General features: G+C 42.9%; 1 protein-coding gene across 1 annotated transcript in view; it reads right to left on the bottom strand.

Moving 5' to 3' along the window:
• PTPRT (protein tyrosine phosphatase, receptor type T) overlaps positions 1 to 25,043 on the bottom strand; it is a 1,137,038-nt gene that overhangs the window by 327,873 nt on the left and 784,122 nt on the right. The window contains exons 8-9 of the mRNA XM_019513020.1: positions 13,521 to 13,817; positions 7,719 to 7,828 (exon numbers count right to left, since the gene is read on the bottom strand). Of these exons, the coding sequence (XP_019368565.1) occupies positions 7,719 to 7,828; positions 13,521 to 13,817 (407 nt within the window). The remainder of the gene's footprint in view (positions 1 to 7,718; positions 7,829 to 13,520; positions 13,818 to 25,043) is intronic.

Below are 25,043 nucleotides of genomic sequence, written 5' to 3'. Positions count from 1 at the left end.
CTTTCCCTCTACTTCCCCAGGGACTCGGGGTAGGTTGCAAGCCATTACCGCGGAGTGTGGGTTCTGCTGTGGGTGTGTGCATGCATTCATCAGAACCAAAACATTTCAGAGAAACCCATGAATCTCAACAAAACTTCCATTAGAAAAACTGTTTAGGTCCACAGAAAGCAACACAAGAGAGTTGTTCATCAAGAAACACAACTCAGAATGCCCTAGTCCAAAAACCTGCTTCATATCAGGTGGGCTTAAATCTAAATGTCACATATCCCAGTTCCATTCAACCCTATTATTCTATGAACTCCTGACCCAGAGGGCTCCTATCTACCCTGGGGTGACTGTCTCCTTCACAATTTCAAAAAGTTTCAGTTTTGTGGGGGGGGTTGTTTGTTTTTGGAACAAAAGTCAAAGCCTCTTCTTTTCTGTGAAACCAAATTCATAGTCAATGTTTTCTCATATAGAAGGAGGGATACAAGCTGAAGCAAAGCTGTAGCTAAGATTTTGCAATCCGGTGGTGCATCTAAAGAACCGAACCGATTGCCATTACCAACGTTAGTAGTACTCTGGGAAAATCAGAAATGCTTTTGTAAGCCCTTTGATGTTTTAATTCTTTTTTTCCTCCAAATAGTTCATTTTAAGAAAACTACAATGGCCATTGAAATCTAGTGGTTACAGATTCCAGGAAGGGAACCATAGATAGCTGAATCCAGAATGATCTGTAGGGTAAGAGTGGCTGGGACACAGTGCAAACCAACCAGGATACCACTCAGAGGTAAAGACATGAGGTTTCATACAAGAAAGTTAGAGATCATGAAGAGGGCAGAGAAATAACAGTAGTGGATACATCCTAAGCATTACAAATTCATTCAACATAAAAAATGTATACATGAACTTTAGAACTTCTAGTATCCTGCAGAACTAGAGACCAGCCATTATTCTTTCCAACCTTAGTAATAGTAATGAACCTTAACACCAGTTCATATTTTCAAGGTTACATATTTTCTTAGTAATGAACATTAACACCAGTTCATATTTTCAAGGTTACATTCCCAAAGAAAGAGGGGAAAAATATTTTCTTGAATGAAATTTAAGATCTCATCTTACTTTTCTATTTCATACAGACATGAAATTAAAAGCCATCTCTGTTCTATACCTAAACAAGCCCATATGGCATATGCTATTATCCCCTTTTTGTATTTTCTTTAGTAAATTCATCTAAGCATATAAATTTACATGCTTTTCCTTTCTTTTAACCTTGAGGGAGTTCTGAAAAGTGAGAATTATTAAATTTACATTCTCAGAGGTAAATTGTTCAAATGAGGAGGTAATTATTCAGAGTTTGGAAGTTGTCCATGTTTAAAACAAGTTAGGTATGTAGCTTCATACCAAAAATCAGAGTCTAAACCTTGGCCCTGCCCCTTTGCATCACTTAGGCAACACAAAGGGAAGGGATATGCCTCCCTACAGCATTCAGGAATGAAGTAACCTACATATGGTGCTGAAAGTTATGCCAAGGACTGCTATGATCTACACTGGATTTCAGAACAGGAAAAAACTAGTGATTCCCAGCTTGCAATGCAAGCAACTGTATGTACAGATTCGGGCCCTGTCATAAGTTACATATAGTATACAATTAACTTGTTAGTCATGCAATAAATTTAGAGTGGCAACCTGCGCAAAGTAATTGTTACATTATTAACTGGTTAATCACACAATAAATTTAGACTAGCCACACATGTAAATTATCATGCCACTAAAATGTCCATCCAGCTATAAAAAACCCAAACAGCTACAAAGTTAGTGCTTGAAGATGTATAACAATGTTATAGCTGGTTTCTCTCCAGCTTTAATCTGAAAATGTGGCAGGATCCTCAGAGACAATGGCAGGGCTGGGCAAAATCTGGCCCACAGGGCCCCTATAAAATTTAGAAAATTAATATATATCTGCCCCTGGCTGCCTGTCAAAGATGACAGAAGCCAGGGGCAGTAGGACCCAGGGGGAGCTGGCACCAGGACCCAGCAGCCGCACCTGCCTAGCCCGTCCCCTCCAACCTCCCTCCCCTCCCCTCCGCCAGAAGCATTTGCCTAGCAGAGGCTTCTGGCCTGAGACCCTGAGGTGTTCCTGCCTTCCTCACCCCAAAAGGGATATTCTGATAAGAAGGGGTGGGGGGAGGCAGGGGAGGACCACAGGTGATTGCCAGGGTCCTCAGGGCTGGGCTCCTGCAGTCCCGGCACTGCAGCCAGGAATCATGTGGTACCAAAGCAGTGGGTGGGGAGGTAGGGAGGAGCAGCAGTAGCAGCAGGTGGGAAAGCAGGGAAATGGCAGTGGCAGAAGGTGGGGGAGTAGCAGTGAGAAGGTATGTGAGAGCACAAGGACAGCTGGGCATGAGTGCGGGGCCCATGCACCATGGCCAGCACAGGTAGAGGCACTATGGAGCTGGGCTGGCTCCCGCCTCTCCCTGCTGGCACAGCCCAGCCCAGCCCAGCCCAGCTCCATAGAGTCCCTGCTGGCCCACACTTTGTGCTCCTGCTCACTGTTACTCCCCCACTACCTGCCATTGCCATTTCCCTGCTTTCCTGTTCGCTACGCACTGCTCTGGCACCATGTGGTTCCTGGCTGCAGCACTGGGCTGCAGGGCTCAGCAGGAGCGGGCCTCACCCCCGTGATTCTTGGCTGGCTCTGTACAGTACCGCCTGGGCTGGGCTAGTTCCTGCTGCATCCTGCAGTTTCAGCTGTGCAGCTGGGATGTGGTGCTGGAGAAGTGAGTGGTGGGGCTGGGGAAGTGGCAGGAGAAGGGCAGCAGTGGTAGACAGGAAGGGGAAGTGGTGGCAAGCAGGAGCATGGGGCCCATGCCAATGTGCTGCGACCAGGAGTGGCGGAAGTGTGTAACATTCCCTCTGCACACATGCCACAACGCTCCCCCCATACCCGCCCACCATCCCCATACACCACCCCCCACACACACGCTCTTCCACCCTACATGCAGACACACCCACACCCACCACACCTATCCACCCCACCACGAACCCCACACGCACACACCCACAGCCCCTCACCAAATTATACTCCCCCCACTCACCCATACCCCCGACAATATACAAGAGTAAGACTACATTTTAAGCTATTATACAATCACTTCCATGTACAGTACACAAACACATGTAAATCAGGACAAAATTTTAGAATATAATTTTGTATTTTTCTGATTCCAAGACGTCCAAGATGGCAACCCCCCTTGTTGAATGTAGTACCTTGGGGGCGGGGGAGGGGGGAACCTCCTAGTGGTAAAGGTCTGGGGTTAGAAAGCAGGACTTCCAGTCTCAAGATGGTGACCGGGGGTGGGGCACCTGTCAAAGGGCTTTGCAGCCCTCAACAGCTTGCCAAAACTCAGTAAGCAGCCCTCTCCCCAAATTATTGCCTGCCCCTGGACAATGGTGATCACTCACAATTAACTGATCCATATGTGTTGCTTGTGAAAAATTAGGTACTAAATGTGGCATCTTTCATGGACCTTGAGGAAAGAATGTCTAGAAACCAATTTCATATTATTAGTATATAATCTTTGGTAAGTATGATGCCACATTTCATGCTTTGTCATCCTCACTGTAGACTATTATTGCCCAGAAGCCCACAGTGTGCTAGGCACTGTACAAACAAAGAAAAGCATACTCTTTCCCATGAGAGGCCCACAGTCTACTTCTGTGTAACATCTACCTCTTGTTTTCAGTGGTCAAGAAGAATATTGGCTATGTCTTAGAAACAAGAATTGAAAGGATCTCATTGTCATAAAGTCTAGTACCCTGCTGACCCAGGCACCACTTCATAAGTTACCATTGATAAACTTCCATACATAACAGTATATTTGATTTTTGTCCCCACTACTCTAATTATTCCAGAAACTGACTATTTTGATGGTTTGGAACGATCTTCTAAATTTTGGCATAAAATATGGTCAATTTATTCCCATTTGTCTTTATACCAGCTTTGTTTTTAGCTTAAATAATTCATCCTGATGCAATGATAGACATCAATTTTGTCTAGTCTCAGTCTTAATACACTATACAAGCCAAACTCGTCTACATTCCTGTAACAGGGGACCCTAGTCCTGTTATGGAGAAAAGGGGGCCAGGGAAGGAAAGGCATCAGGGCCCCTTTGAGGCCCAAAACTTAGTAGCCCATAGAGGAGGAGAATTACCTGCTGTAACAAAAGACCCTGCCAACACAGCCAGGGTGAAGGAGATTGACTGGCAAGGGAAGCCTCATCTGGAAAGGAAGGGGTGAGCATTTTGTGGTAGAGGGGGAATAGTGACCCAAGAGGGGAGGTGCCAGGCCCCTGGCTGGGAGCTCACAGCCCACAATCTGGTTGAAAGACCCAGCTGATGAAGGGGAGCAAGAGACTGACCATACCTGTGCCCAGGGAGAAGGAAGCCTGGACAACTGACTGGGTAGGCATTGTTGGCTTAGAAATGGCATTTAAAGGTCTGTTTTTTGGGAACTGGCTTATAGGTATAGGTACAGGTATATATGCATGCATTAGGATTGCTCAAGATGGGCAGCAGGGGTTTTATAGATTTCATAGATATTAGGGCTGGAAGGGACCTCGGGAGATCATTGGGCAGAAAGTCAGCCGAAGGGTAGGAAGTCAACTAGGTTCAAACAATAAGCAAGATAAGCATCCAAACACTTCTTAAAGGAGTGCAGAGTAGGTGCTGGCACCATCTCTGGAGGGAGCCTATTCCAAACATTGGGGGCTCAGACAGTAAAGAAGTTTTTCCTTATGTCCAGCCTAAAACTGTGTTTGAGGAATTTGTGACTGTTGGACCTTGCCATCCCTTGGGGCACTCTGGTGAACAGGCGTTCCCCCAGATTCTGATGCACACCCCTTATGTACTTATAGGCAGCCACCAGGTCTCCCCTGAGCCTGCGCTTTTCCAGGCTGAAGAGTCTCATGGCTCTCAACCTCTCTTCATAAGGCCTATTATCCTGCCCTCTGATCACACACATGGCTTTCCTCTGGACTCTCTCAAGCTTCTCCACATCCTGAATTGTGGAGCCCAGAATTGGATGTAGTATTCCAGCTGCGGCCTCACCAAAGATGAGTACAGTGGGAGGATGACATCCTGAGATTTTCCTGAGAAGCAAGCCAGAGTTTGGTTTGTTTTACCAGCTGTGACATTGCATTGGTGGCTAATGTTCATCTTGTGGTCAATCATAACTCCCAAGTCTTTTTCAGCCTTGGTGCTAGCGAATGTAGTACTGCTGAGCCTATAAGCATGTTGCAGGGGTTTTTTTCCCAAGGTGGAGTACCTTATATTTGTCTGTATTGAAACTCATCAGGTTTGTATCTGCCCACTTTTTCAGCCTATCCAAGTCAGCCTGTATCATTAGCCTATCCTCTGGTGTGGACGCTCTACCCAAAGTTCGGTATCATCAGCAAACTTGGCCGGTCCACTTCTGACACATGTATCCATGTTGTTGATAAAGACGTGAAAGAGAACTAGTCCAAGGATGAAGTTAATTAAATTCTAAAGAGCTTGGGTCTCGCACACAAAGTGTCTCATAGCCATGGAGGCAGACAGGTTGTCTAATACAACAAGGACATACAGTCTGGGAACCATGGAAGTATATACTATACTGCCCATAACATGAGATAAGTGGTACCAGCTACAAGGCCTCAGATCAGGGTGGGGCCTGAGCCCTGGTTTGGGGGAAATAGACCAAATTAGGAGAAGGCCCGGAAGGCTACGTGGATATGTGACCACAGAGATACAACCAGAGATAGCCATGAATGAAGAGTCATCAGAAGTCATCAGGAGGGAAGAAGAATACAAAAGCAGAGACTTGAGAGTAAGAGAGGGTCCCTCCTTGTCTTCCTTTCTGTCCCTCCCTGTGCTACCCAGGTTCCTCCTCCTCCTCCTCCCTGAGAGGGGTCCTCCCATCCTCATTTCCCAGGAAAGGTCCCTGAGCCCACCATGGAGGGAGCACAACCAGTCCGTTTCATACACCCCACTGGAGGGGGGCTGTGGGCCTCACATCCCACCTCCAGACTGCTGACACCTAAGAAAGAGAGCCTCAGAGTAGAGCCTGCATCCTGACTAGATGTACTTTGAGTCTGATGACAGCCCTAGGACTTGGTAGATATATCGAATTGCTTGATTGTTTGTATTGGGTTTTTTTTGTTAGCACTATCAATAAATTTGCCTATTATTGAATGGAAAGGCCATAGTTGGTCAAAGAGTGGGTCTCCCTGCCCCAAACAAGGTCTCGGTCCTAAATCCAGAGCCAACAGGTGTGACTGACTGAGATATAAACTCTCCCTAGACCAGAGAAAGGGGGCTGGCCATGGTGGCTGAGGGATGCAAGCACAGAAACTCTTCCAGGCAGGAGGACTGCTGCCTGTGAGGAAGGACTTCTGTTGACCAAGATGAAAAAGCAAGTACTTGGAAAGTGTTGAGTCTTTCCCTGCCTTTTCCCCTCTTCCCTCTTTTTTGTGCTTGGAAGGCCCCAGAAAAGGGATGCCCCAGATTGAGGATTGTTTTATGTTCACCCTGGAGGAGCCCCAGGGGAAGGGCTGAGCATACCCAAGCAGACTGAGAACCGTTGGCACTGGAAGGGCCCACAGCAGTGGGATACGCCGAGGACCATGAACTGTTTATGAGACTCTGTGAGGTAAGGGCCTGCTCTTTGTTCTTTTTTTGTTTGCTTGCTCTGCTCATGACAGTAGATATGGCTGTGAGGGACAGCAAGGAGGCTGTAGAGCAGTGTGCCGTGTACTGTGATTTTTTCTGTAGTTTCTATTTTTTTTTTTTTTTTTAAGTTCCTTTGACAGTTTTGGAGCAAGAGACCTAGGAGGGGGCCAAAACTTAGACTGACCACAGTCTGGACTGAAGAAATAAGACAGGCTTATCGCAGCAGGGCTTTGCCTCCACCCATTGATGAAAAGGGGAGCAGGAGAAAGAGAGGGGGCAGAACCCCACACTGCCTAATCAGACTTGGGGCCAGGGGCAAGATAGGGAGACAAAATGCCTAAAGCCTAGGCTTAGGTTACCTAAAGACAGACTCATAAGGAAACATTTGCAATAACACCAGACCATGGCAGGTGATTGAGAGAGACAGGAGAGACAGAGCACACAAGAGAGAAACAGGAGACACAGAGACAGAGAGAAAAGGTCCAAACTAGAAAACCAGAGCGCCAGGTACAGCGCCACCACAAAGGGATGGTCAGTCATTCCCACAGGAGCATCCCATTACAACTCCCCTCATACGAAAAGTTCTCATTTCCTCTTATTATATAACACTGCTTACACCAAGTTCCACGAGGGTGGTAACACAGTCAAAACAACAAAGAAACAATATTTCATGGCTGCATTTGTAAATACTGGAAAAGAAAACAACATGGCTGTTAAGGGGACCAAATGGCAGATGATGAAAACCTGCAAGAGTTATATCTCTACGGATTGTAAGGAAAGGAACAATAGCTTGGAAATGTTTTGGCAACCTGGATGTGTGGGAATGGAGAGAGATATGGATGTCATTTTGCAATGATCAGAGATGGATTTACTCACTGGAAGACACATTTCAGTGAGAGCAGCAAAACTTCTTGAAGATTTTCACTCCTTCCAATCAAGGCATCTTTAAGACAATTATTAAACCACTCAAAGTCATACCTGATCTATACACATGTACAACACGCTCCTTGACAACAATGTTTTTTCCTTACCTCGTAGAGTGTAATGATACCATTTGTCTCATTTGGAGGCTTCCACTGAACATAAATCTTCTCTTCGAAAGGTCCTCCCTGGATGGATTCCAAAGGAATGGGCCCAGGAACTATGAAGGAAATGAATGCGATGTTACTAACTTCCATAAACTCCAACTGCCACATGCACATAACCTAGAGATGCTAGGGTCCTTCAGCACTGTCTGGTGCTGGTCTGGTACTCTAGATCTGAGAGTGCGTATACCATAGATATCGTGGACTAGTTCGAAACATTTAAAAAGGCATTGGTGCCCAATTACTCTTGTTCTATTCTTGACCTGAGGGTAGAAACAGAAACATTTATAAGCACAAAAAGCAGACACACATCATGGTGCTACTATCTGGCATGCCAATATTCCAAAATGTTCCACCAACAAGCTTGAGAGTTTATTATGAGTTACCGTTGTAGAATCAGAAGTTATAAAAGTTAAAACTACAAAAGACCATTTAGGTTATTATTAGGGCTGTGTGAAATTTCACGGGCTCTTTCATTTCAACACTGTCTTGACTCATTTCAAGCTCAAAACAGCAAAATCGAAATAAAATGAAGGGCTCTGAAATAGCTTCAAAACAAAATGAGGACAGCCGAAACACTTTGAAAGTTTTGAAACGTTTCAAGTTTCGAAGCACCATGGCTAAGTTCCCTTCCCCAGGGCTGCAATTGGGCTGTGGAAGGGAACTCAGCCCAGCTGAGATCCCCTCCCCAGTGCTAAGATCGGGCTGGAGAAGGGAACACAGCCTAGCCCAGCTGAGTTCCCCTCCCCAGCCCAATCCTAGTGCTGGGGGTGGGGGGAACTCAGATGGGCTGGGCTGAATTCCTTTCCCTGGCCCAATCCTAGTGCTGGGGTGGGGAACTCAGCTGAGTTCCCTTCCCCAGCCCAATCAAAACATTGAAACAGCATGGAAACAGTGAAACTGTTTCAACAAATAGGAACATAACAGTGTTTTGTAATCGAAACAAAACTCAAAACAAAACACTGTTCCCTCAAAATGTCAAAACAGATGTTGAAGTGGAATGCTGCTGTTTCGCACAGCCCTAGCTATTATCAGCTAATGCTTCCTTTGCATATCTGCACACACACTTGCTTCTCCTTTCCTTATGGAGGGATGTCAAACTCAAACCAATTACAGGTCCAAATTTCCTACTTTTCAGGTGCCCCTGGGCTGCTTCCTGTCTCTCATCAGCAACTGTCACTGGGGTACTGGCAGCCCCAGCAGCACTATGGATGGAAGGCCTGCTACTATGGATGGCAGAATAGCAGCAGTGCATTCAGTTACTCACTAACCCAATCCTATGGCCTTTCCTGTTCCGGGACAAGCACAGACATGACTGGTCTTGGGACAAATGAAATATCTGTTTATAACCTTATTTTTTTAAGATACTAAAACTCCCTCATTTAAATAAACTTAACATAGTCCCAAATCAACTTATATCACAATCATAATAATATTTATGACTTGCAAAGCATATTCAAGTATTGTCTTCCCTTTACAGAAAAGAAACCAAGGCTCAGTGAAAGCCCAATCCTATCCACAGGGACTCTTTGAAAAATTGGAGCTAAAGTGCCTTGCTTTGTCACAGATCAATCAGTGACTAAGCTGTGAACAGAGCCATCGGTATTCTGTTGACTGGAGAATGCCATCCCTAATTCAGAAGGCACAAAGGGCCAAAAGATATACCTAGCAATTCTAGAGATCATCAAAATTGCTTTATGCTTACAAGCTTATTTAACAGCATGCTGTCTAAGCTAACCCTGAGAAGAAAGTGACAGTAAACATGTTCTTGTATATAAAATGTATGCATGCACTCTGAAAGAGCCATTTGTCCAAAAAGCATGAAAAAAAATGTGCATTGGGTATGCTGGCATTCATGCTTTGTATGGTTTGATATGGCATTAAGTTGTTTAAAATGCCACAACAGTTCTGTATTGAGTATAAAACCAAAATACCACAAAGCTAGAGACTAAAGCTGCTTACAGACATGAAAAAAGGAAAGTGCGCTTTACTTTCTGCTCGACATGCCTCTGCACCAAGCACAGCACAAGCCCAGAAGAAACTTTGTGTTAGTTTGACCCACCTTGCTCAAATCTGTATAAATCAGGTGCTTCAGCAGGGGGTTTTTTTGCACTTTTGTCCAATAGATGATTGAATCAGCTTTAGATAAAAGCACCAAAAAGCCCCGCTGAAGTGCCCGATATATACAGATGCTGGGGAGCCAGGTCAAATTAACATGCTTACTCTTCCAGTAAAGCACTGCAGTTCCCCCTTCACCCCCCAATCTGTCAGTGGCCTAAGTCATGAGGTCTGTATTTAGGATGCATGAAAATGAGACAATCTAACGGTTAAACTTTTCCTCCTAGCTTGAAGATGGCCTTCTGGATGATTTTATTCATTATCTTATCTCTTAGTTCTTTTTATAAGTATTCTTATCCCTTGTAATAAATACTTCTTTATCAGATGCCTTTTCTTCATTATCTGCTCCTCATGCACATTCTGGCATGGAAGTTCAGATAGGTTGTTCTTAATACAGTGTCATTCAAACCAAATATTTAAATGCAAAGTGCCAATTACCAGAAAATGTCTTTGACTGATAAACACTAAGGCTTAGGCCCGAAACTCTTCCATCACTGAATAAATCTATGATAGAAGAAATTGTCCAGCAAGAGGGACCAATGGCTGCATCCCACTACCCCAGCTTTAACCAACAGATTGTTCTGTAGAACAGTTTAGAAGTCACAGGACGGTTTTTAGGTCCTCATTTAAGCCTAAAATGTCATGAATCAGAGAATAAACATGAGAAAGCCAACAGTCAGCCATAAAGACTCTACTAATACATTCAAATCCCACACTAGGCACTCAGGCTTTGAAATGCATCATTTCCTGCATTCCACACCTATGAGCCAATCAAAGCATCCAGACATGGGATTTAGCATTTTAGTAAGATGTCCGTGCTGGGAAGCTGTACCAACAGTTTGTTCAACCAGCTGGTAGAAGGCTGATAATTGAGTAAATGTGTTCTAGTGACTGACTACCTGATTAGTTACAGCACTTTTCTCTTGCCTGCATAATACAAAAGGCCATGAAACCCTCTGGTTTGGGTTCATCACATTTTGGCTTTTATAGGTAAGCATACTGGAGAAAGGCATTTAACATGTTGAGACAGATGTGCCTTGTCTAGGCCAGACATTTTATTAAGTCAGTGGGAAGCAGAACAGGGAAATTGAAAGAACAGATCTGCTGAGCTCTTACAAAAACATTGCACAGCCGATTGTGACATGAGGTCTCACCCCTGGAGGAGGTAGACAATTATGCTGGAGCTCGACAAATTTGTGGAAAATATAGCAACCTGTATAACTGTAGATGCGTAAAAATATAGATTAGGTTACACAAGGAAGGATTATGACTTCAGGGTCATAAAGTGTTCAGTTCACACACATATTTAGAAGGAGGATGATAGTTCATCTCCAAAAAGGCAGTCAAGTATTTGCCTTCTATACAGCTGTTCACAGACTAACAAAGTCATGTTTTCCACATAACTTCTACTTTTTGAGTCTGGCATTAAAGACAGAAACATATACCTTCAGATTCTGGGCATTTGGGGCAAATACCTGGAGCTCAAAACCTTAGGTAAAAAACTTTTTTTTCATGATGCAGCTTCTATACAAGTGAACCCCCTTCTCAATTGCCCGTTGCAGCCCTGACGCTCCAGTAGCTTCCCACAAAAGCTATGCTTTGGCTTGATAGAAAGCAATGAACACGTGCAATAGCACAATGGTGGATCCATAACTCTTGCTCCACAGCCTTCACTGCCCCACAGCTCATTATCCTCACAGGATGACAAAGATGTCACCCACAAAGCTGATCTCCATCCAAGTGCTATTTACCCTCTGCATTAGGGGAATGCTGCATTAACATGGGAGAAGGAAGACTTGCCCATTTACAAAAACAAAATGTCTTCACCTTTGAAACACATCCCTAAAGAATTAGAGAGCATGACCTCCATCAGCAGTTGTAATCAATGCTAACCCTTCACTCTCCCCATAAAAATCCACTGATCTTCAACCCATGAGAAACCATCACAGCAGCTCCTAACCTCAGTCCAGGAGCATTAGAGAGGAAATACACAATCCTAGCATGTGACATGAAGTGTTGAGCAGGGACACTGCAGTCCACTCTGCCATTAGACGAATATCCTCCTTTTTAGGGGCCAAATACAAATTCTCTAAGTCTGTCAATTCTGTAGTATTGAGCATGTGCATTTTCCTCTGAGTTTTCTGTACTTACCAGCAAACCATCAAATAAGGCAAACAGATGGGTCTGTGCAAGAAAATATCTAACATTCTGGTTTTAACCTTAAGGGACAGTTATATTCAGGTGTGAATTTAAACGTATCTTCCTTTTCTTTGTGTCACAGCAGTAAAACTCCATCTACATAAATAGCCACATTACACTTTGGTATAAAGATGCTACTGGGCCTTTCCACCTTTACCACCACAAAAGGCTGATATTCCCAGTAGAGTAACAATTCAAGATTTATATTTAATTATAGTTACAAGGGCAGCTAAAAATCTACCTACTCAAGCACATTTTTAATGCTGTGAAAGTTAACTAACTAAATGCGCTCCCAGTCCTGTCTGACAAAAACCCCGTTGGCTTCCTTGAATTAATAAAGGCCTGCTGTCTCCCAAAGTCCTCCTTGTGATACGTTGTAATGCCAGACTCAGTTTCAGCTGAGAGGAATTTAGCAGTTTAGCTCCTAATGGTTCAGGCAAGGAAAGGATGCTTCCTTGGTGTCTATTAGAATATTTATAAATGGTGAAGGCTCTTAGTTTTAATCTCAGCTAAGATGGGATAATAATACTTTACTTTTCATCTATACATCCTCAAAACACCTTTCCTAAAGTAAGGAGGACAGAATCTGTACCGCTGGTTAATTAGCCCCCAAATACAGAATACATTGGGTTATAATTTGTCCCAGAATGCTCAGTTATTGAGCAGGTGCGAGGCGGAAATTAAAGTGACAAAAATCTTTAACATTACTTGACTACCTAAATAATGCTAAGTCCTCAGAATTTCAGTTGCTTATGCACCCTTAACAATGAACCTCCTGCATCTGAACTGATGCAGAAATGATGCAGAAATCCAGCTGAAAGAAGTCAATGGTCCTATAATTAAAATGTGTACCATAACGTATATGCAGGGATGGGCAACTGAAAAGTTGTCATTTCTTAACATGAGTACTTGAGTTTTCAGCCTACACAATTATCTTTTTTTTCTCTATCTTGAATTAAGTTTTCTAGGGCTTTTTAAAAACAAACTCTAGTCTGTAAAACTGTAATAATTCCCACACGTTGGATATCAGCAGGATTTGAAACACGAGGCTTCATTATAACTACTGTGCATGTATCTACTTTTCACATGGTATTAGGCCAAAAAAACTTCCATTATAGCAAATCAAGCAAGCCATAGGGCAAGAAAAGCTGTTCTCAGAACCACTGGGTGCTGACCACTTGCACCGCGCAGCTTATGGCCCTTTACTGCTGACTGGCAGGCAGGAATACTACTTGTTTTTTCACAGTGCTTTACGAGCATTTCCCACTTCACAAAACACTGCTGCAAAGCAGGGAGATATAAATAATTATCATTTTACTTGTAGCCCAAGGAAGTCTGTCACTAATACATCACCTGCTCCAAGGTCCTTGACACCATTTACAAATTGTTTTTTCAGAAGTTACTTAAAGCTTTAAAAAACAGAACTCTTACCATCTTCCTCAGTCTGCACAACTAGTTCCTCACTTTCCATCTTGCCCTCAGGATTAGAGAGCGCTAGCCTCAGGCGAATGGTCATGAAAGGCCGAAGGCCTCGCAAGGTGTAGTGCGAGGAAGTCTGGATGAGCTCCTCTGCCTCATACTTCTGCTGGTTAAACACGTACTGGTACTGGACGGTAAGGTTGTAGCTATGGCAGCGGGTCACTGCATAACCAAAGGGTTCCCATTGCAAGGTTAGTTGTCGGGAACGAATGTCAACAACTTCCACGTTCTGTGGTCCATGGACTGGATCTGTGAAGCAAGTAAAGGAAAGAAAAGGGCTTTAAAGGAGTCAGACATCCATTTTCCTGTGTGTACCTGGCCTTTGTTAGCATAGGAACTACTGAACTTCCAGTTTAAGAACTTCTGTATGCAGAGCTACCTGGGCACTGCCTTCTACTGTACAGACTTCCCCAAGGAGATTATGCCTATACTGCCTCTAGGGCACCTTTGAGCTAACCTTTATCTACCTACTCCTACTCTGTATGATCCAAAATAGGAACTGAAAGGGGAAAATGCTCCAGAGATGATCACTGCTACCACTCCCAAGATCTTATTCTCTGCTGTGCTCAAGAGGTGCTAATACAGCATTGCCCCTCTCTCTCCCCCAGTTCCAGGTTTGGTTTGTACAGAGGGATGGGGAGGGGTGGGGAGGGGAAGGAGCTTTAGGAGGAATCTCAAGTGTGCTGCAGAGGTAGTGGGGCCATGGCTTAAGGCAGAGGTGGTCAACGTGTGACATGCATGCCACAAGTGGCACAGGCGGCTTGTGTGTAGTATGTGGATGGGGAGGGGAGAGAAAAACCAGCCCAGTGGCAGACAGGGCAGGAACCAGAAAACACAGCAACAGATTGGGCAGGGGAAGGGGATTAGAGTGGCATTTGGGGAGGATGCAAGGTTAATTTGTGACATGACTGCCAAAAAGGTTATATCCCCTACTAACTTAAGAAACAGATGCAAAAAAAACAATACACATACACACTTCTTGGGCTGAGTGTCACCATGTAAAGTCACTTGGAAGATCTGGGTTTAAGTGACTGGCTCATAGTTTCAGAGGAAATCAGTGGAAGAACAGGTAATTGTACTCAGGAACATCCTAGGCTTGATGTGCCAAAGTGCTGGACCATCCCCTTTCCTTCCTTTCCTAGATGCCAGAGAATGAGCACATGCTGGCACAATGCAACACCACGGTTCTAGGAGTGTGATTTTGGTATTGCCACCGGTGTTAGTGGCCCCAAATTTTAAATGCTCAGGAGGCACACCATTGGCACTGGAGAAGATAGAGATTAGACTAACAAAGCCTTGAGTTGAGTTATCTGAATCATCCTAACCATGCATCAAGAAAACCAATATTTTCATCATCTCACCTAAAATAGTTTAATCATTCTTTATTATTTTTTTTCCGTGGATTCAGACTGAGACGAAGATTGAGCATGCATATAAAAGAATAAATGTTCGTCAGCTTTTTAAAGTACTTTTTAAAAAGTAAATTCTCTGACTATGGACCCTGGCCTTTACCAGATAGCACATTTATATTTTTTTTTATAAATCAGACACATTAAAGATCGAGTTAATGGAGTAAAATCAGTGAAGAATGATTGATGTGTGCCAGGTATCAGGTAGTAATTATATTATACCTGGTGAAATATATACAACTTTTATCTGATATTTCTATATATGGCACACTACATTTCAGAATTTCTACTCAATATGCATGTGTTCAGGGGAGACAGTGAATGATGCAATACATAATTTTTCTTGCAATTCCTTCATTTTGCTGAACATTTAAAATGTTTTACCCACTAATTCTGTCCTCCTAACTTTCACTCCAAAGGAAGAAACAAACACCACCACACATGATGAAATAAAAATAGGTTGACATTTTAAAGTGAAATAAAGTGGAAGAAACAACCCTCTAAAATGTTTTTTCTGAGATAACTCTCCCCCCTTCCCCAATCATTTCTAACTTTGCTAATAAGTAAGTAAGGAACATATTACAGCAGATGGTGAATATAGAATCTGTAAGAATTAACAATGAGAAAATAACTGTTGAACATTGTTATATATACATGAGGACACAAAAACTTTAAAAAATAAGACATTAAAATGGAAAGATTTAAAGTCTTGTGGCTGTGGGTGAGAACTGAAAATAACATAAAAACATTGCCCCACATATGGGCAGGAGAAAACTAAGATTGTCACTCGGTTGCTATTGTATTTCAGTTGTTATAGTTAGTTGTTTCTTTCATTATAGCACATTCAGCTATGGGCTGCATGGCTCTGTAGATGCATTTTCATGCCTCAAACCTGCTGTCTGCTTTGTACCTATTTTTAGAGACAGGCATAGAGGTTCAGGAGCTGGTGCAGAAACAGCCTCAATAGAAACTCTAAAATCAGATTCTAGTTACCTGTTCGAGCAACTACCTAATACTTCTTCTGGAAACACACATTTAAGCATGCTATGTTTAACAAGTGCAGATATTTGGGCGTGAAAGCTGGTAACTAATCAATAGCACAGAACAGTACTATATTCACTGTGGCTTGGACTAAGTGGCAAGAAATGCTGTCATAAAACAAAGATTGGACCCTTAGATTGAAATTTGGTTAGACCCCTGGGATCTAAAGTCACTGGACAAATGGAAAAAGATGTTATTGTTCTTGTTATTTTGGCAGGTTTTTTATTTTGTTTTTTAAGTGAACAAAGGCTAGGCACCCAGTTTAACTTCTCATTCAAAAATGCCAGGACAGTACTGCCTAGCGCAATGTTGAAATTTAGGGTGAGAAAGGTCTCACCCTGTCTTACATCCAAAGTATGGCCTATTGTTTTTTGTTTAGTAATTTAGAAAGCCATCTGACATTATGCCTATTGTTAAGCTAATAAATGCTGGTGCTCTCCAAGAGAATGGTGCGGAGAAACAGGTAGAAAACTTGGCAAGATAACAGAATAATTTCAGATTTATACAGGCCTATGAGGATGTTACAACAGAGAAGACAGAAGCCTTTACAATCATCCCATTTTTTTATTAAATAGGATTGGAAATTGCTGAGCCTTGAAAGCCATTAGCTGCAAGCTGAGAACTCCACATATTTTCCCCTCATGGATCCCTAAAAAAAACACGTGCTGCTGAGATCACTCCAAATGATTTTGGTAAATGGAGCATCTATACTTTTGAAAAGCCTCATGTGATACAGTTCAACTCTCTTTCATTTTAAATTTGAAACAAAAAATGTGCTCTGTAAAGGAGGGAGGAAAACAGTGAATGCATGCAGATAGACAGACTATTCTTACTGTCAGAAAAGACTCATCTCAGGAAGGTTTCTGGGTGTACTAGCAAAGTAGCATGTGGAAGAAACTCATCTGAGTGTTCATGCCTACCAGTAGCCAATCTTGGATTTTTACAATAGTGAATGAATGAGTTTTCTGCTCCTGCTTCTACACTGTTATTAAGAAGTATCTACATACAGAGGTGCCTTTTGTTATACCCAGATCTCTATGGCTGAGCCATCTTTTTCAAGGACCTTGACCCATTTGTGGCAGAGAAACCATTTGCCACCCTGTAGCAACTAATCTCCTTCTAATCCTCAAACACCCTTTCCTTTTCCTTCCTTAACCCTTCTGACAACCATACATCTGGGATCTCCAGTTGTTCACTGAAACATTAAAGAAACCTAATAATCTGTGGACAGTTAGGAAAACTTGGCCATCACTGACCCGTCTGAGGATACACAGCAAAACAAGTGTTAAATACACCGTTTCATTCCCTGAAGTATTATTGATTAGTGGATACAGTTTTAGAAGTGGTGATGCAAACTAGTGGTTTTCAACCTTTTTTTTCATTTGCAGAACTCTAAAAATTTCTAATGGAGGTGTAGACCCCTTTGAATTGTAAGCATGGGTATTTACATACTTTTGATTGATCATAGACATCTTTCATGGACCCCTTATACATAGTCTCTGGGCCCCCAGGGGTCTGTGGACTACAGGTTGATATAAGCACAACATGGCCATTCAAGCTTCTAAATTATGTTGCTCATTAGTCTTTTTTTTTCTCTTTGAAATCAGCCAAAGAAAGTCTCTGACATAAGGAGTAGAAAGGGATAACATGTGTGGTCTTGTTTAACACAGGTGTTACAAAGCTAGGAGCTCTTTAAAAAACATCCATCACTCTTATCTCAGGATATGTGCTTTTGGGATGGGGATGTCACGATCCTGAAGACACCGAGGTCAAAATTTCAGGATAGGCACTAGTCTTCACTTTTACAGCAAGTATGATTGGGTTGTTTTAGTTACAGAGGGAACAAATAGTCACAATAGCTAGCTGATACAGCTAGACTTTGGCCAAACAGCATTGCCTCTGACATCATGATCCCTAATCTTCAGACTGCGTGCATCACAGCAAGCACAGCCGGATGCAGCAGATAAGGCAATTAATCAAACTGTATTTGGGACACAACCATTAGGATGAAAATTCTGGAATAAAAAGGAGTTGAGAAAAAAATATCAATCTTCCTTCCTGATCAGATTTAGATGATTGCTCCCTACCAACAACGCTTATTCATCACAGGCTCTTATTGTTCACATTCTGTACAGGGGTTTCCTTCCTGGCAAAACACTTCTGCATTTGACTCCTATGGGTAGTCAAAGAAGTCTTTGACTCCTTAAATGGCACAAGACAGTAACAAGTCTTGTTTGGGGCTTTATCTGAGGAAAAGTTATCAAAACAAAAATGTAAAAAACTTGTCCCCCAATGCCCCCTCCACTCAGACACCAAATCATCACCCAGTGACTCCTAACCCAAAACCAACATATGCCTGAGAGACAATAAAAATATTCATACTAAGACAACTGTAAGGCTGAAGATGGCAATTAATCACTATTTTAATTTTATGGTGTTTTTTTAATTACAGCTATTTTCTTTTTAGTCATTCACATTATAGAATGAGTAATTAATTATGGTATGCCTGGTTTATCAATGTCAGATTTGCCCACTGCATTGGTGCTGTGGGAAGGGATTGATTCTGACTGAATGTTACCTCACCATCTATTTGCCCCAAACTCAAGTTCAACAGTCTTCTAATATGAAATACATCTTATTTTCCTCCTAATTTCTGTGCTCACCTTAGCACTTCCTGTTTTCTACCAGGACTAGAACCTTACTTTTGTGATATCTGCAATACAGCTTCTAATAAAAACGTAGCACTTTTCTGAGATGCAGTCTGAGACCTTTCCTTGGTTTTTGAAATGCTGAATCTTTAAAATAACCTGCCAATTAGCTACAGATGGGCCTGAGTCACAAAGGGAAGAGTTAAAATTTAGATTCCAAATTTAGCACTAGACACCCGTCTCTATTAAAAAAAAAATATGTATCACAAGATACACAGTGCCCTTCCAACAATCATCTTCAAATGGATATTTATAGCATGATCTGATTTTGTTCCTTCTCTCTTTTTTCCCTTTTTTTGAGCCAGGTGAAGGAGATTTGGATGCTGCAGTTAGGGTGAAAACATGGGAACGGGCTGGAGATTTCATATCTACCTCTGCACTGCCTGACTGAGCTCCAAGCATGTAAGTGTATGTGGCGGGAAGAAGTGTGCTTGCCCTCAAATACCCTTTTAGTTTCTTGGGCAGACACATGCAACAACTCATGCATTTCAAGTTCTAGGTTCGGAGAAACAGGGAAACTGTTAAACCAATTAATTGAGCCATCCTCTGGAAAGTATTACATTCTCCCTTGCTCTCTGCCTACAGCCTCAATCTCCTCTGTGTGAAAACTGAAACCATATAATTTAGAAAATGCTTTCCTGATTCCAGGCTGATTCCCTCTGTGGCACAGGCCATTTTTACACGTTTTAAAGCCTGGATTTGTTGTTGCTGTTGTTTTTAAAGGAAGTCTTATTTTTAAGGAAGTCTTTTACTTCAGCAGTTTCAGTTTCTTAAGTATACCCTCTTGGTTGCTGTCTTGTTACCACGCACTCTGTCACGTTCATTCCCTCTGAAATATGTTGCATTACCTCTACTTTTTACATGCCAATAAATTATTTTTCCAAAAACAAGTTGAGAACAAGCAAGAATAACAGTTTTGAATGCCAATTTTTCAATGGCAAATATTGAAGACCACTTCAATTTCTTTCTGTGGTGTTCAAATTTATGTGCCAAATCTTACCCACTCTGACCCATACTCCATAAATAATGCCTGATATTGCTACCCTCAAGTTGCTACTATCATGTTCTGCATGGCTTCATCATCTGTCTCCTTGTTCTTCATCCTCTCTACATTTTTGGAATATAAGAGAAAGCAGAGTAGTGGTTTTGGGCTTTTGCTTAATAATACTACCCTGCGTTTAGTTGACAAGGCCATCAGCAGATAACATGAAGTGCTCCCTTAGCTTCTCTCACCTAATCGTTAGTCAACAGCCTCACAAATATACTCCTCTGTCAATGAGGTCTGGAAAACTGTGCAGGTGTAGATGAACAAAATGAGGAAATGGGTTTGATTTCATTCAAATGTAGAGCCATCTCCCTCAGTAAGATACCTCTGGAAAGGAAAAGATGATGTTAAGATGAATTAACAGGACTGGAAGTTGAGGCTTCTGAGTTCATTTTATGTTGGCCCTCTCTGCAAGGGCGTGATCTTCAAGAGGGCAGATAGATGTTCACAACCTAAATTAACATGCAGACATTGCACAGAAATTAAACATCTGATTAAATGGTAAGGGGCATGTTCATGACCTTTTTTCTTATTTTTAAAAAACATGTCCCTCATGTTCTGTAGGCCTCAGTTTCCACATCTGTAAGAAGAGGATAAGCACCCACCTCACAGGCATGTTCTGAGTTTAAATTAGCTAGAATTGTATCCTAGCTAATTTAGGCACATAAATGGTAATAGAGCCTTGTGCTGAAATCTTGAAACAGAAGGTACTATGCAAGAAAAGCATACTGCTGATATATATATGACATGGATTGTCCAGAATGATGCATATTTGTGCCCTGCATCTGCAAAGATTTGTTCTCCTCACCCTCCCTATTCCATTGGACAAAAAAACCTCTGCTATTTCAGTGGTATAGTGCTCTTGTTCTAGTGTGTTTGTTATGCAATATCAATCCTAAAAATGTCGTCACCAAGAATACCAGCTCACTTTAAAATTTGCCCATTTGAATTGAACATAGCTTGTGTGGTTGCTTTCCCTAGACCCACCACACCTAGAAACAGCTTAAAACTTTTAAATGAAGCAAATGAAGCCAAAACAAACCTTTAAATTTAGATCTTAGTTTTTGAGGGAGAGGCTGTTTCAGTTCAAACATATCAGAAGGAGAAAAAAAATGAAAAAGAGAATAAGGCAATTTGAATACCTGGGTATTGAGTAAATTATTAAGGTATTTGCATAACACCCACAAAGTGAAATTTAAGAGAGGAAATATTAAAGAAATAACTTTCATCAGACTGTGGTAACTGCTTTTGAAGCTATGTAGAAAGAATTCTGCTTCTGAGAGTTCACTGGGAAGGGATATTACAGCAGGAATACAAATGTTAATTTTTATTTATGTTCTGTTGAACTATTAATTAAGTTTTAAAGGTTAATTCAATAACCAAGGATTGAAAAAATTATTTTACTAAATTAGCTGTCACCTTTGCTTTACTCTCTATCATAGTTTTGGCAGGCAGCTCTAAAGGCTTTGCAGGCCCATAATCTTTCTCAATTGCTAGCTTTAGCCAAGTAGCCAGGGGTGAATCTGGGGAAGGGTGGGGGGTTGCATTGGTGCAGGGTGATGCAGGCTCAAAGGGGGGGGGGAGCAGCAGAACTGCTACTGTCCCAATCCAGCTGTGGGTTGTGGTTGCACAGGGTGGCAGGCTCAGCAGTGGACAGCAGCAGCAGGAGGAGGAGGATTTCCTTTTCCTGCACTTGCTCCTTGCCACCCCTTAACCATATTCCATGGTGCCTGTTAGCTGGGAACAGGCGCTGGAAGAAGGAACCCACCTGTTGCCACTGCTGTCCCTAGCTGATGCTGGCACAGGGCACCAGAGCCACTCCTGCCCTGTACTGCAGGAAGCAGCTGTGTGGAGACCCAGGTTTACTTGGGGACAATGACAGCAATGAGCAGGTCCAGCAGGGGATATTATAGTAGGGCAGGGAGCAGGCGCTGGGAGGAGGAACCTGCACACTACTGCCACTGTATCTGGCTGACCCCTGCACTGCATGAATTTGCTCCCTGAAGCCCATGGTTGGAGCAGAGCAGAGTAGCTCTGAGGCTCCCCCTGAACCTGGGTCAGATGGGGACAGCAGCAGCAGTGGCAGGTGGGCTCCCCCGCTCATGCACTGCTCCCTGCGTGGATCCTTGGTGCCCCATTAGCCAGGGCTCCAGCCACTTCTCACCTCAGCTCCTCACAGTCTGAGGTGAGGTACACCACACTCTCCTTTAGTAAATACTGGATCCCCCATGCATGTAGCCAGAATGCAGAGTCTAAGTTACGGATCTTCAGGCATGCAACTCACCCTGAGACTAGTCTATAGATATTCTTCATGTACCCAGTCATATGACACATTGTTAGGATGCATCTCATGCTACCACTGGTTAGGAAAGATTTGGTTTGGTCCCTATTTTGCCATTCCCTATTGAGTAGCACAGATCTGATTTAATTTAGTCATCTTACACAGTCAAAGGCTCAAGGTGAGTGGTAAGAATAGAAAGTTTGACTTAGATTATTAACAGCATCTGTCTGCTTTACACTCCTCATGCCTGCCCCAGGAAGAAGGGGAGGGAAAATGTATAGCAAAGCAGTAGGCTTTGAATACACAGCTACAGCTGAGCAGCAAGGCTGAATGGAGACAATCAGCTGTTGCCCTTCAGGTTAACTACCTGCTGCAGGAGCCTAATTGCAAGAAATTGGTGCTGTCAGTAATGACACAGCACTGAGCCAAAGATGTCCATATTGCTCGGAGGCCCTATTGCCCATGTCTCCTGACCCTATGGAGAGAATGAGGCACAGTTTATTAATGGTGCAGATGTCCACTGATTAAATTCTGTTTCCCAGCAGTAGGTTACATAGATATAGAAAGCACAAAGGAAGGAAAAAATAAATGTGACAGGTGCAGCAGGTCTCAAGGAGTTTTAGGTTTAAGTTATTTTAAAAATAATGAGAAAAATGTGTATGTAAGACATTAATACAGTTGTTTCTTGTACACTGCTTCCTATTCCAGTCCTGGGTTATGTATCCCAAACATTTATACCCACTGAAAGTGTGTCACTGACTTTGAATATTGGATAGGATTTTATGTACACCCATGGGCCAGATGCACAAGGCAGTGCTACCTACATATAGGGCGACCATATGTCCAAGACTGGCTGGGACAGACCCAGATTTTGGGGGTTGGTCCCAGCCAACTGGTGAAATTTAAAGTGAGTGTCTCAGGCATGGGGCAGGCAAGTGGAGTGGCAGGAGCTATGAACTAGGTAACCCTAGCAGACAGTGAAACTGCCCTAATACATTAGCTTGATTAGTGAAATGACCATTAAAAAGGGGATTTTTAACACCTGTGAAGAAAGCAATGGGTCATTAACAGGCCATTGAGACTCCTTAGCTGCTTGAATAGTAGTAACAGTACTGCCCTGCCCCAACCTTTGCCTGGGGGGGGGGAGGGAGGAGGAGGAGGAGGTAGGTGTGCCCCAGATTTCACTTTGTCCCCTATGGTCACCCTACCTTGGTAACATGCAGACACATAAGTAAAATTTCACATTTCTTTCTTAAGGGCAGGCTACATTGGAAAGCACAGGGCAGGCTGCACTGATTCTAAAAAGAATCCCAAATGTTTAACAAGAAACACCTTCCTGTTTTCTACCACTTAGGAAAGGAAGAGAACACTTCCGTCACTTCCTTAGAAGCTAGGAAGTGTTCTCAGAGAATCCATTGCAAACCAGGTCTCTGTCTTAAGCATAAGCAGTTTCTATTTGCAACTGATGTTTCTGCAGTCACATAACTCCTGCCAAACATCCTGTCCTTTGCATTCCTGCAGTCTTGGAGAGCCTAGCTTTGGAACAGGGTGTAGGTACATGCACATGCATCCCAGCACCAGCATCCTGTTATATTTGCACTTGAGGCACTCCGTCAGGATCTTACTGCAGTGCTACCAAGATGAATGGGTAATGCTGCATAAGGCCTTTGAAGGACAAATTGTTCTCTCCATTGCTGATTCTTATGATTTGTCCATAGATTAGAGCAGCAGCAAGAGCAGATTCATGTTTTTTTCTTTGAGCTGTAGGCTCCAAACATTCAAGAGCTGTAAATTTTTCATTGTCACAGAAGAACTTTACCAAAGCACGAACACTTTATTGTGCTTACCCAAATCATGCCACAAACGTTTTCACTTCCTATAAGCATCAGAATTATGCCAATTTAAATACTGATTCCCTGGTTTACCAAAACATAAATTGTTTGCCCTTCACAGCCCTAGTAGTAACTTAAAACTGACCATCACTAAACGTTTTGTAGGTCATGGACAGGCACAATATAGTAAAGCAGATTCTGCATCTGGTATCTTGGATACTAACACAAACTTAACTGCAACCCTGAGCAAGCTGTGAGCCAGTTAACCTTTGTGTCTGTGTTCATCTAGAGAATGAATTCTAGCCACAAAATTTAGTTCTGGCTGTTAAATTTCCTAGATTTCACCTCCAGAAGTATTACAAATGTGGACAACGGGTTAACATTTTACAACCAGTCACCTAATGAATAGTGCAGTTTTACCATTTCAATTAAGTGTCCCTTGTAAATACGTTCTAAGAATAAGATAGTGATGAAGTCAACAGGTTTCTACAGATATTCAAAAGAAATGCCCACTCAGCTGCTTGCTTCACACCAATGCTGGAGGGAGGGATGGAACCGGAAGTTTTCAGGGTAATTTTTTTTAATTATATCATGGCGCTCAACCTAGAGCATGAATAAGGCAGATAGAAAGAGAACAGAAGTAGAATGCAGGTTTGGAAGGGAGACTAACACTTAAGGCTGTGTGTAGAAGAAATGAGGGGCATGTGTACATGGCACTTTAAAGGGGGCTAAATGCTTTTGCACCAATTTAACGGTGTTCGTGTTTGCACATGTTGATGGCGTATTGTGCAGTAATTCCAGCCACTGTAGCAAATTCAGTAGTGCAATGCACCTTAATCTCTTGGGGAGCAGCAAACTAAAACTCCTCCAAGGAAGCCCGTGCAGACAGCTTGGCAGCAGCCTGGGAAGGCAGGCTCTGCCCAAGAAAAAGTGGTGAGCCTGATCTTTTTCTTTTTTCTCCTGTAGCCTGACTGCCCGAGCTGTGCGGGGGCTTGCGCAGCTTCCCTCTGTGGCTTCGGTGCCCCCGGGGACCTCTCAAGCTGGGTGCCTGCGGGTGGGTGCTGCCCGGGGTGGGGAATGGGTTGCCACTACCATGGAGGGAAGCACCAGCCCTCCCTCCCTCCCTCCACAGCCCAGGGATCGTTCCTCCCACTGGCAG

Source organism: Gavialis gangeticus, unplaced genomic scaffold, assembly GCF_001723915.1.
Source record: "Gavialis gangeticus isolate Ggan-Ray unplaced genomic scaffold, GavGan_comp1, whole genome shotgun sequence".
Lineage (NCBI taxonomy): Eukaryota > Metazoa > Chordata > Crocodylia > Gavialidae > Gavialis > Gavialis gangeticus.
Note: the sequence above shows the minus strand (reverse complement) of the source record. Positions and strands in the feature narration are given on the sequence as shown.